This window comes from Saimiri boliviensis, chromosome 7, assembly GCF_048565385.1.
Source record: "Saimiri boliviensis isolate mSaiBol1 chromosome 7, mSaiBol1.pri, whole genome shotgun sequence".
NCBI lineage: Eukaryota > Metazoa > Chordata > Mammalia > Primates > Cebidae > Saimiri > Saimiri boliviensis.
Genome location: NC_133455.1, coordinates 525,349 through 538,639, shown reverse-complemented (window position 1 = coordinate 538,639; position 13,291 = coordinate 525,349). Strand labels below are relative to the sequence as shown.

Below are 13,291 nucleotides of genomic sequence, written 5' to 3'. Positions count from 1 at the left end.
TTCCCAGAAAATCACTTCACACAGGTCAGTGTCTGCAGGGACAGCTTCCTTAGGAAAGAGGGAAAATACTCGGGATTTCCTCTTGCCCTTGATCCTTATAGAGTGGGATTTAAAGATAGAATAATTCCCTGATAATCACTGCTTCTTCCGTATCCTCCTTCCGTTTTCCCATTCTGTCTACATTTTTCAACAGTTCTGCCTACATCAAAGCCACGTCAGGAGCGCTCTCCCCAGTCCTGACGTGCCTGTAGCTGATGCTCCGATGCAGCAGGACCCGAGGTGTGTTGCCCTCAGGCCACGCCTGGCTGCTCCCCTGTGTACTGCCCCCCGCAACCGTCCAGCTGCATGCCCAGTGGGTGCCACGTGCAGGCAGGCACACATGAAGGATGGCAAAAGGAAAAGCCATGTTTCCTGCAGCTTCTCCTAAATGTGAGCTCCACATCACCAGTGAACAGAAACCAATGTTTCTTGGTAGATTGCTTTCAAAAGTCCCCAAAAGAATTCCAGTTTCCCACCCAGCAGCCAGTGCAGGGCCAGGAGCACCGCACAGCTTGTGCGGTTTTGTCTTCCGCAAAGCCCCAAGCCCCGCCCTGAAAGTATTCTCCCTCAGGTCACGCCCAGTGACAGGACAACACGTCCAGAGAAAAGACCCAACACCCAGGCACGCTAGCTCACGCCTGTAATCCCGGCACTGTGGAGGCCGAGGCAGGTCAATCACTTTAGGTCAGGAGTTCAAGATTAGCCTGGTCAACATGGCGAAACCCCATCTCTACTACAAATACAAAAATTAGCTTGGCATGGTGGTGCACACCTGTAATGCCAGCTACTCGGGAGGCGGAGACATGAGAACCACCTGGGAGGTGGAGGCTGCGGTGAGCGGAGAACACGCCACTACACTCCAGCCTGGGCGAAAGGGGGAGACTGTTTCAAAAAAAACAAAAAGAAAGGACCAAATCCTCAGCACCTTTCCTGCACGGAAGGTTCCGACTCAAATCCAGACAGCAGACTGCGTTACCTGGCTGGACTTGACGGCGAGCTCTTCTCTCAACTTCCCTAACGCCCCCGCCGCTCCCTCGGCACCTTCCCCCAGGCGTCCTGCTCCTTGCTGGAGCTCCTCCTTGCCACTGCTGGCCGCCTGCAGAGCTGCCTCCAAGACGATCTTCTCATTCTGCAGGAGGCAGATGGTGTCCTCCCTGGAGGCGGCCTCACCCTGCAGCTCCCCCAGCCTGGCCTGCAGCTCGTCGTACTGTGTCTGCAGGGCATCGAGGGACTGCTCCCTGCTCTGCAGACCCTCCTGAGTCAAGGTGAGCTGCTTCATCAGGTCTAGGTGCTCCTCCTGCAAAGCCTCAAGCTGTTGGTCTCGCTGGAGCAACGTCAGCTTCACCTGGAGAAGGAATGAAGTGCACATGGCTGCGCCGAACCCTCCGAGAACGCGTGCCCTCCTCCTGCTCAATTTCCCACTCCGAGAACGCGTGCCCTCCTCCTGCTCAATTTCCCTATCTGGGAATGTATGCTTTACTCTGAGAATGGGTGCCCTCCTCCTGTTCAGAGCTCCCTATCCGAGAACGTATGCCCTTCTCCGAGAATGTATGCCCTTTTCCTGTTGAGGTTTCGAGTAACTTTTACGAACACTACGGAGGGTCTTTTTTTAATGCAAAATCCTGGTGACGAAGAACCAGCAGGGCAAACACATGGTCAGGTCCGCAGCAGCAGCAGCAGCAGCATCTGACCGACAACCCAACTCCCGCCTGTGCTGACGCGGCCCCACAGCAGAGGACTGCCTGGGCCCCCTGTGTGTGGACCTGGGTGCTCAGGAGAGCCTGGGCCTGGGTCCAGCCTGAAGGGCCACAGGGACTTGCCTGCTCCAGCTGCTGCTCCAGGGATGCCGCTGAGTCTGCCATCCTCTGCAGACGCTCCCTCTCGCCTTCAAACTCTTCCAGCCGCCTCTGGAGGTCCTCCTCCACCATTGCCTTTGCCTCCTGAATCTGCATGAAGGCTGCTTCCTGATCCAACATGTCAGCCTGGACCCAGGAAACAATGTGTTTTTATAAGGCAGGAAACCTTAACAGTGAAAAGCAGCCTCCAAGCCCCGTGCTTTGTGGAGAAACCCACCGCCCTGGCACGAGGCCCCCATCCACGTACCCACCCTGTCTACCAACTGCAGACTGAGGGCCCAGGGTGGACGCTGGGCCACCCACCAACCAGGAGACAGAGGCCAGGCCCAGCCCAGGCCAACCACCCCGCGAGAAGGACCTGGATCCCCTGATGATCAGAGCTTCCCTGGCCATTTCTCGTGTGATGACAGGCGAGTGGCAGGTACCTTCTTTCAGGTGTGAGACTCCAACACGTTCTCACAAGAGTAGTGCTTGGTACCACTGGATAAGATGGGTAAGAGACCATAGGACCCTGCAGCAAACACGGCCTGCATTCTGGCTATGGATGAGCCCTCACATCTGGGTATACTTCTCGAGGAAGACACAAACTAGTAACTTGAAATTCTTTTCACTGCTTCTCTACTAAGCCCTTGAAGCATGACGACTGACAACACAATTCTTGTCTGTCATCCCAGCCGGGCGGCCCACCTACCGTCACAGAGGTGGGAGCAGTTGCAGGAGGGAGAAACCGAGTGAGGCTGCGCAGAGCTTTCTACACGCCTAGAAAGGTTGGTGAGGAGACTGGCCCAGCAGCCTCCAGGGCAGAACCTCCCTTCATACACTGCCTTGGGGTTCTACGCCATTTCTTCTTCTTTAATTTTCCCGTAAGTTTATTGAGTAGGTGGCACTATCCCCATTTTATAAAGAGGAGGTTCATGCCTATAATCCCAGAACTTTGGGAGGCCAAGGTGGGTGGATCACCTGAGGTCAGGAGTTTGAGACCAGCCTGGTCACCATGGCGAAACCCCGTCTCTACTAAAATTTAAAAAAATTAGTCAGATATGGTGGTGGGCACCTATAATCCCAGCTACTCTGGAGGCTGAGGCAGGAAAATCACTTGAACTCAGGAGGCGGAGGTTGCAGTGAGCCGAGATCGCATCATTGCACTCTAACCTGGGCAACGAGAGCAAAATTCCATCTCAAAAAAAAAAAAGGAAAATGAAGCTCAGAGAGGTAAGAAATTGTCCAGGGCCCCAGAGCTAACGGAGAACAGCTACTGAGGCTGCGTTTCCATCCTCTGGAGGTGGCCTGTGCAGGCAGCGCCTTTGACCTGGACGGCGTGTGTTTGAGGGAGGATTAAACAGCAACACGGCTGAGTGCTCAGAAGCTAAGAAAATGCTATCATAGCCAGGCTTCAATAGGCTGTCAGGCACAAATGCACTGGAACCTTCCTCCTTACCCACTCTGCCCAGCACCACCCCTGACTGGCAATGACTGACGGCCTCTGCCCAGCACCATCCCTGACTGCCAATGACTGGCAGCCAGGGGCCCAGGCCCAAGGCGGGGCTTGGAGGAAAAGAGCCGCCAGTGGCCACTGCACTAAGCCCCCACAGACGAGGAGGGCAGTCCCAGCGCCTTCACAAGCAGTCACTGCAGGTCATCCATGAGAATATTTCAGAGACACGCAGAGAGGCAGAACATGTAGAAAAAACAAACGGTCCCTACATCTGTGTGTGTGTGTTCTCTTCACCTTACACGGCCCCGGCCGCAGCCTCACCTCAATGCCCTGCAGCTGTGCTGCAATGCGCCCCTTCTCCTTCATGGACCTGTGCTGAGTTTCTGTCAGCTGCTGGGACAGGGACACATTCTCGAGTTTCAGGTGCTCCAGGAGGCCTGCCTGGGTCATCTGTCCAACCTTTGAAAAAAAAAAACACAAAAGGTAAAAAGTTGCTCAGTTTCAAGGAAGAAATGCAGACTAGCCTGTCCCTGGAGGCCCCAGGGTGAGAGTCACTGGCTAACCCCTTGGCGTCTCCAACACAGGCCCCACGACCTACCACACCCCCGTGGCATCTCCCACATAAGCCCCACGACCCCCAACATGACTCCCACCTAGAAACAGGGGCCGTCTAGCAAGGCTGGCAGGCCATCAGCAAGGGCTCACCACACAGCTGTAGCGCATCAGACTGCGGTTTGTAGCAGGAACTACCCAAAGTCCCCATGACAGGGCATCTCTGAGCCCCTGTGGGTGAGGAGCCCTTTTTTTGTTTTGTTTTGAGAAGGAGTCTCACTCTGTCGCCCAGGCTGGAGTGCAGTGGTGCCATCTCGGCTCACTGCAACCTCCACCTCCCAGGTTCAAGCAATTCTCTGCCTCAGCCTCCCAAATAGCTGGGATTACAGGCACCTGCCACCACGCCCAGCTAATTTTTGTATTTTTAGTAGAGATGAGGTTCCACTGTCTTGGCCAGGCTGGTCTTGAACTCCTGACCTTGTGATCCACCCGCCTTGGCCTCCCAAAGTGCTGAAATTACAGGTGTGAGCCACCACGCCCGGCTGAGGAACCTTATCTTAACTGATCAAATCAGCCAGACACACACCAGGGCCTGTCCTCAGCCTGAAGCCCAGCCAGGGCCCAGCCCAGACCCACCCTGGCCAATGGTCTTGTGGAAAAGCCTCAGGACCACAGCCCGGAGGAGGATGGCGTCAGCCAAGGGAAGGAAGAACTGGAAAGGAGGCACGTGGACAGCCTGGGATCTGTGGCTGGACCTGCCCACATGGCCACTAGTTGCAGGCTGCTTCCTGGAGTCCACAGTGCCTGAAGTGACAGAAGCCACGGGCTCCGGGAGCTTCACAGAAGGTGCACAGAGCAAGGGAGACAGGCTTTGTGGGACCCGTGCCTCCAGACCACGAAAGAAGACAGAATGCCTGGACCTATCCTCCTTTCCGAATGGTACTGGGAATGAAGGGATACATTTAGGTACCAAAAAAAAAGGTTTTAAAAACTCTGATTAAGGAATGCTGAACCTGGTTCCAAAGGTATTTGAAAAAAGCAGGGAGGGCCCGGTGCAGTGGCTCACACCTGAAATCCCAGCACACTGGAGCAGGACAATCGCTTGAGCCCATGAGTTCAAAACCTGCTTAGGCAACATAGCGAGACCCTGTCCTCACAGAAAATTTTTAACTCATTTTCCTTTTTTTGAGACACAGTCTCACTCTGCTGTTGCCCAGGCTGGAATGCAGTGGCACAGTCTCGGCTCACTGCAATCTCCATCTCCCACGTTCAAGCTATTCTCCTGCCTCAGCCTCTTGAGTAGCTGGGATTACGGCACGTGCCACCATACCCAGCTGATTTTTGCTTTTTTTTTTTTTTTTTTTTAAGTAGAGACAGGGTTTCACCATATTGGCCAGGCTGGTCTTGAATTCCTGATCTCGTGATCTGCCCACCTCAGCCTCCCAAATTGCTGGGATTTCAGGCGTGAGCCACTGCACCTGGCTTTTCTCACCGAAAAATTTTAAACAATTAACCAGGTGTGATGATGTTCACCTTAGCCCTGCTACTTGCGGGACTGAGGCAGGAGGACTGTTTGAGCCCAAGAGGTCAAGGCTGCAGGGAGCTGTGATCGTACCATGGAATTCCAGCAGCCTGAGTGACAGCACGAGACCCTGTCTCCAAAAACAGACGCCATTAGGGCTCCTGAGCCACCGTTGCTTCGAGCCGTCTTCTTTTTGTTGCCCAAGCTACAGTACCATACTTCCCTTCTGCTTTTTTGAGACAAAGTCTGGCTCTGTTGCCCAGGCTAGAATGTAGAGTGCAGTGATGAGATCTCAGCTCATTACAACCTCTGCTCCTGGATTCAAGCACGTCTTGTGCCTCAGTCTCCCAAGCAGCTGGGACTACAGACACTCGCCATCATGCCTGGCTAACTTTCACATTTCTAGTAGAGACGGGGTTTCACCATCTCAACCAGGCTGGTCTCGAACTCCTGGCCTCAAGTGATCTGCTTGCCTCGGCCTTCCAAAGTAATGGGATTATAGGCATGAGCTACCACACCTGGCTCAAACTATACTTGTAAAATACACCTGGCTTACTTCTTTAAATATTGCATAGACCATTCTGGTCAACATAGTGAAACCCCGTCTCTACTAAAAACACAAAAATTAGCTGGGCATGGTGGCACGTGCCTGTAATCCCAGCTACTCAGGAGGCTGAGGCAGGAGAATTGCCTGAACCCAGGAGGCGGAGGTTGCGGTGAGCCGGGATCGCGCCATTGCACTCCAGCCTGGGTAACAAGAGCGAAACTCCGTCTCAAAAAAAAAAAAAAAAAAAAAAAAGAAAAATATTGCATCATATAAATGCACTGTAGCTTTTAAAAAGCATATTAATTTGCATACTGATTTGTTTCCAAGTTATGTTGTAAGTAGAATGAATGGTTTTCCACGTGGTTCTTTGGCTTAAAATATATATAACAGGCTGGGCGTGGTGGCTCACGCCTGTAATCTTAGCACTTTGGGAGGCCGAAGCAGGTGGATCACAAGGTCAGGAGTTTAAGACTAGCCTGGCCAATATAGAGAAACCCTACCTATACTAAAAATATAAAGATTAGCCAGGCGTGGTGGCGTATGCCTGTAGTCCCAGCTACTCCGGAGGTGGAGGCAGGAGAATCGCCTGAACCCGTAAGGCGGAGGTTGCAGTGAGCCAAGATCATGCCACTGCACATCAGCCTCGGTAACAGAGCGAGACTTCATCTCCAATTAAAAAAAAGGTAATAAAAATTGAAGAAAACTTCTATTGTGTATATTTGTAAACTCTAGATACATAAGAACATTTGGTGGAATTAGTATTTCACATTCCTCTCTGGAGAAATAGTTTTAATAAATCAATACTATTTTATGTAGAAACAAAAATCTCACAGCTAATAAAAAAGTAACAGGCCAGGCACAGTGGCTCAGGCCTATAATCACAGCACTTTGGGAGGCTGAGGCAGGCATCACTTGAGCCCAGGAGTTCAAGACCAGCCTGGGCAACATGGCAAAACCCCATCTCTGCAAATACCAAAATTAGCTGGGCATGGTGGCCCACGCCTGTAATCCCAGCTATTTAGGAGGCTGAGGTAGGAGGTTCACTCAAGCCTGGGAGGTTGTGGCTACTGTGAGCCGAGATCGCACCACTGCTCTCCAGCCTAGTGAGAGTAAGACACAGTCTCAGAAAGCTCAAAAACAAAAACATGGAGACTGCCCAAAGGTGCTCTTCAGCATCTTCAAGATCGGCCTCGAAATTAGTCCAGGCGCTGGGATTCAGATCAAGGTGCTCCTGAGCCACCTGCCAGTAGGTCTGGGCATCTCCAGCACGCTAAGCGGCTGCTGTGGACCAAGGGGCAGGCCTGGACCAACACATGCCCACACATATGCAGGACCAAGGTGGGCATGGGCTGTGCCCACTAACGAGTGGACGGGCGAAGAACGTGTTTCCTACAGGACGCAGAAAACGGCCCTGTGTGTCACTGAGAGCTCAGGCAGCAGAGAAAGAAAAAGCTCCAACCAGGAAGAGAACCCCTGTGGTGCCGCACGCCTGTGAGACGTCACAGCAGAGTGGGGAGGCTGGGGTGGGGGAGGGGGATTTACAGGCATGCGCCACCGTGCCCGGAGAGACAGGCTTTGGAACTGAAAATGTCAGCAGAGGCTGTGGGACGCCCATGTCAGAAGGTCGTGTGGGAGGCCATGGGACATGTCCTGCATGGGACATGGGGGGGTGCTAGATAGCAGGTTAAAAGCAAAATCACATGTGTGAACTCTAAAAAAGCCCCGTTCCACATGAAGACAGGAAGCGTGGTCTGCCCTGGGAGGAAGACCGCAACCATACCTGGATGTGGGCCATCTCGCCCTGCAGCCTGACGCGGGCCTCCTGCGCCAGGGCGAGCTGCTGCTGGTACCACTGCCGGACGCTCTGCAGGGATGAGATTTCTGCCTGCGACGCCTTCAGCTTGCTGGTCAGCGTCGCACGCTCCAGCTGCACCTGCTGCAGCTGGCTCTGCAAGGCTGTCATCTGCTGTCGCAGGTCGTGCACTGAAAGGGGGCAAGCACAGCGGCTCAGACCAGCAGCAGCAAACAGGGGAGTCCACGGCTCTGCATGCGCAGGACCCACAGCAGGACTCCCAGGAGACCAGTCCATTCTGGTGATTCCTGTAGTTTGACCCAAGCGGTCGCCATGAATGCTGCATTAGTGGATGCTGAGAGACACTGCTCCTGGGAGAGGTGCAGGTGAGGCTCCTGCGAGCCCCTGCACACGGCCTCTTCACAGCTAATCAACACACAACCTCTGTGCAGTGTTTCTGTTTCAAGACACCAATTCCATATGAATTGTCAACTCACTAACCCTGAGCTCATGGCCAACAGCAACTCGGCCAACAAGCCTGAGCAAAGCTTCTCTAAGAAATAACAATGGCCGGGCATGGGGTACAGGGGTAATGGGGGTGCAGTCCCAGGAGATCCAGACCACCCTGGGCAACACAGCAAGACCCCGACAAGAAAAATATAAAATTAGCTAGGTGGGTGGTGTGCACCTGTGTTCCCAACTACTTGGGAGGCTGAGGAAGGCGGATCCCATGAGCCCAGGAGTTTGAGGCTGCAGTGATCCATGACTGCACCACTGCACTCCAGCCTGGGCCGCAGAGTGCGGGTAAAACCACCCATGGGTAATGAGGAGGGAGAACTGTGCAGACCCCAGGCGCAATCAGTGCCTGATGTATAACTCACTGCTTACTATATCTAGCTTATACATATAAAATCATACTTAGTCCTATATAATCTTTCTATATAATCCTATAACTCACTGCTTACTGTATCTAGCTTATATATATAAAATCATACTTAGTCCCATATAATCTTTCTATATAATCATATAACTCACTGCTTACTAAATCTAGCTTATATATACAAAAATCATACTTAGTCCCGGCCGGGCGCGGTGGCTCAAGCCTGTAATCCCAGCACTTTGGGAGGCCGAGGCGGGTGGATCACGAGGTCAAGAGATCCAGACCATCCTGGTCAACATGGTGAAACCCCGTCTCTACTAAAAATACAAAAAATTAGCTGGGCATGGTGGCGCATGCCTGTAATCCCAGCTACTCAGGAGGCTGAGGCAGGAGAATTGCCTGAACCCAGGAGGCGGAGACTATGGTGAGCCGAGATCGAGATCGCGCCATTGCACTCCAGCCTGGGTAACAAGAGCAAAACTCCGTCTCAAAAAAAAAAAAAAATCATACTTAGTCCCATATAATCTTTCTATACAATCATATAACTCACTGCTTACTGTATCTAGCTTATATATATAAAATCATACTTAGTCCCATATAATCTTTCTATATAATCATATAACGGATGTAGGTGGAGCTGTACCGACACATTTAGTGCTGATTTATAGAATCCTTCCATAGAACCACATAGTCGTCTGTAGTAGGAGGAATGCCTAGAGCAGTCACAGAACAGAAGCAGCACATGGGAGAACAGCCGGACCAGGACGAGAACCCAAGACCCAGGCGGCGGCGGCCCTGCCTGAAAGGGCACACGCTGTATGGCAGGCTTGGAGCAGGAGCCTCTCCTCCTGATAAAGGAGTCGTAGGACCTTGCATCCAGTTCCTGTGGAAAGTCGGCCTCAGGCCTGAGATCCTGGAAGTAACCGAGGGAGAAGAACCCTCCGGTGTGACCAGTCACGGCAACTGGACACCCTGTCAGTCTTTTCTCGCTTCTGTGCTAGCTCGAATCATCCTCCCATAAATATCCTAGGATATGTGTTGGCTTACATATCCTTCTATTAGAAACCCTTTGAAGTCTCCAGCCCCCAGATAAGAAGTGTTGCCCATGACACCTGCTGCACACAGCCCACCTCCTTGCCTCAGTGACCTAATGGGGGTGGACCCCTTTTCTGTACACGACCCTCTACTACTGCACACGACACAGCCGCCTACTGCGCACCGCCCACCTCTCTGCCCAGGTGACATAATGGGGTGGCCCCCTGGCTTGTTATTCACGGGATTATTATGCCCTATCACTAAGCCTAGAGATGATGACCTCACTCAGGACCCTGCCCCCTGCTTGTACCTAATAAATACAGACGCTTCTGGGCGTTCAGGACCTTGCCTGTCTCTGCTCATAGATGGTGTGGTCCCCTGAGGCCAGCTGCTCTTCTCCAGTTCTTCAGTGTCCTGTCTCTTTACTTCTCAGATCCTGCACCTCAGCACAGCATAAGGGACACCCCACGACCCTGTGGGGCCAACAGCCCTACAACAGAGCAACCCATCTCAAAGACAAATGAATTTTTTAAAACAAAAACAAAATTTGAAAAAAATAAAAACAGGATGAATGGAAAACAATAAAAGAAAAAAATAAAGTACATCTGGCCAGGCATGGTGGCTCACCCCTGTAATCCCAGCACTTTGGGAGGCCAAGTTAGGTGGATTACAGGGTCAAGAGATCGAGGCCATCCTGGCCAACATGGTGAAACCTCATCTCTACTAAATATAGAAAAATTAGCCAGGTGCAGTGGTGCGTGCCTGTAATCCCTGCTACTCAGGAGGCTGAGGCAGAAGAATCACTTGAACCCGGGAGGCGGAGGCTGCAGTGAGCTGAAATGGCGCCACTGCACTCCAGCCTGGGCAACAACAGCGAGATTCCGTCTCAAAAAAAAAAAAAAAAGGTACTTGGTGCCATCTTAAATTGCAAAATTATCCCCAAAAGCACAAAAATACAAACATGCCCCGGAAAGAACTCCTGCCTGCAGCCCGGCTGAGCGCAAAGGCAGGCAGAGCGTCCTGTCCTCCTCAGCAGGCACCCAGGGTGCCGTGTGTGCTCTGCTGCTACGCATGTGTCTGTGAATACTGAGGGTGGGGTTCAAACAGATTTAGCGAGTCAGCAAATTCACACTATGAAATCTGTCAGCGCCGAGGGTCAAGTGCATGTCCGTAAAACCGTCGTGGATGCTGAGGCTCTTGCCTTTGACCCAACGATGTCTATAGCCATCAACAAACAGCAAGGTTATCTGTGTGGCTAATTCCACCTAAAACCCACCAGCCAGGACCAGGCAGCCTCGCCGAAGTTCAGGCTGGTTTTGCTGCCCAGCGAGCTCTGGTCAGGTGAAGCTGGGAACCTACAGGGGTCCCAAAACGACTTCAGTGTTGAGAAGTTTGAGTTTCATAGTTTTTCCTAAGGGACAGGGTATCACAAAGTTCTCAAGGCCTAAAACATGAAAGCGATTACAGGACTGCTCCTGCTTCTCCGCCGGCACTCTCTTCCCCAGTACTAGAATGCAGCCTCTGTGACGCTGGCTGGGCACCTTCCTCTGTGTCATCAGATCACCGTGAGCCACTCTCACAGCCTTACGGGCAAACTGGCTCACGCAGATTTGGCCCTCACGCTGGCTGCCCCCCTCACTCAGGCAGCCCCAAGTCCTGAGAGATGAGCCCACCAAGCAGCCTCCTTGGTCCTCTGGACCCAGGTCACGGCACACCCCTCAGGCTTTGTGCTTCATCTTCCCACCCTGCTTCACCCTCTCCTGTCCATGCTTGCTCTGAGCAGGCCGACCAGGGTCTTCTCTGTGCCTGCTGGATGCTGGACTACCAGATCTGGGACTGGCCCAGGCAGGGACTGAGGAGGACCCGGAAGGCATGCTGCCAAGCCACGTGGAGCCCCACCATGCCCCACTCATACTCACTGGGTGCAGGGAGGCAGCTGGACCGACACGCTGCGTTCAGGGAGAAAAAGTTGCCAGACCGACAGTCAAGGAGCTGCTCTTGGCCAGGCGTGGTGGCTCACGCCTGTAATCCCAGCACTGTGGGAAGCCAAAGCAGGCAGATCACAAGTTCAGGAGATCAAGACCCGCCTGGCCAACATGGTGATACCCTGTCTCTACTAAAAATACAAAAATTAGCTGGGAGTAGTGGCAGATGCCTGTAATCCCAGCACTCTGGGAGGCCGAGGTGGGTGGATCATGAGGTCAGGAGATCAGGACCACCCTAGCCAACGTGGTGAAACCCCGTCTCTACAAAAATACAAAAATTAGCTAGGCATGGTGGCTCATGCCTGTAATCCCAGCACTTTGGGAGGACGAGGCAAACAGATCTTGAGGTCAGGGGATCGAGGCCATACTGATCAACACTGTGAAACCCCATCTCTACTAAAAATGCAAAAATTAGCTGGGTATGGTGGCTGGTGCCTGTAATCCCAGCTACTCAGGAGGCTGAGGAAGGAGAATCACTTGAACCGGAGTCGGAGATTGCAGTGAGCCGAGATCACACCACTGCACTCCAGCAGGGGAAACAGAGAGAGACCCGTCTCAAAAGAAAAAAAAGGAACTGCTCTTGGAATCTGCAATTCTGTGGAATAAGCGGGCAGCTCGACGCTGTCATATAACCCTCGACTTTTGAGGCAGAATACATGGAAATGATCACCACAGATAGTCCAGAGTCCAAGACTTAATTCATTCCTCTGGATATGCACACAAACATGTATACAATTCCAAAAGTTCAACTAAAAATTATATTTCCTTTAGAAAAGCAGCTCCTTATGTTTAACTTATAAACCAATGAAACCCGGACAGCCACAAGCCGACACAGCTGTCAGCACTACCCGCAGCAAACCGGCACCTGACTGGGGGCGGGGGAGGAGGGCGTGGCCGGGAAAGGAGGAGGTGTGGTCGTGGACGGAGGGGCGTGGCCGTGGGAGGAAGGGGAGTGGCAAGGGAAGGAGGAGGCGTGGCCGGGGACGGAGGGGGCGTGGCCGGGGCCGAGCCTCACCTGTGTTGTCCTTGCTGCGCATGCTCCTCTGCATGTCCTCCACTTTCGCCATGAGCCTCTGGTACTGCTCCTCTGCCACCTGCAAGTCGTTGTTGGACGACGCCAGGCTGGCATTTTTGGCCTCCAGCATGTTCTGCAGGTCGGTCATGGCTCGCTCCAGGTCCCAGCACGACTGCTTCAAGGTGTCCACCTCTGAGCTGAGCGAGTCCTGCCGCTGCTGGCTGCTGTGGCTGCACTCCACCTGTGCCTGCAGCTTGGTGCTGAGGGCGGCCAGCTGAGCCTGCAGCTCAGCCTTCTCTTTAAGTGCCTGAAAAGATCCCGACCACCAACTTTCAGAAAAACAGTCACTTTTGTCCAGTGTATTCACAAGAACGCACCAGCGAGTCAATCAGGGACCCGACAGGGGGCCCTGCACCGAAGCCCCATGTTCCACACCTCCAGGCACTCTCCCCGCACGACTGTCCCAGAAGAAGGCAACCTTCCAAACAGGCCCAGGACGCACACAAGAGCCTGCACTGGTTTTGGGCCTGCTGCACCTGTCCAGGGCTGTACTCAAGCAGGGCTAGGAGGCACCCTTCTCCTGCGAGGATGCTGGAAACGTGCACATGGGTGCTCACACAGAATGCCAGACGT

The 13,291-nt window shown here is 53.0% G+C and overlaps 1 protein-coding gene across 8 annotated transcripts in view; it reads right to left on the bottom strand.

Annotated features, from left to right (window-relative positions):
- Positions 1–13,291, bottom strand: part of GOLGA3 (golgin A3) — a 58,371-nt gene that overhangs the window by 26,823 nt on the left and 18,257 nt on the right. For all 8 annotated transcript variants that reach the window (XM_039471696.2, XM_039471695.2, XM_010347610.3 and 5 more), the window contains 5 exons: positions 12,659–12,965; positions 7,732–7,934; positions 3,652–3,789; positions 1,860–2,021; positions 1,016–1,384 (listed from right to left, as the gene is read on the bottom strand). In XM_039471696.2, the coding sequence (XP_039327630.2) occupies positions 1,016–1,384; positions 1,860–2,021; positions 3,652–3,789; positions 7,732–7,934; positions 12,659–12,965 (1,179 nt within the window). The remainder of the gene's footprint in view (positions 1–1,015; positions 1,385–1,859; positions 2,022–3,651; positions 3,790–7,731; positions 7,935–12,658; positions 12,966–13,291) is intronic.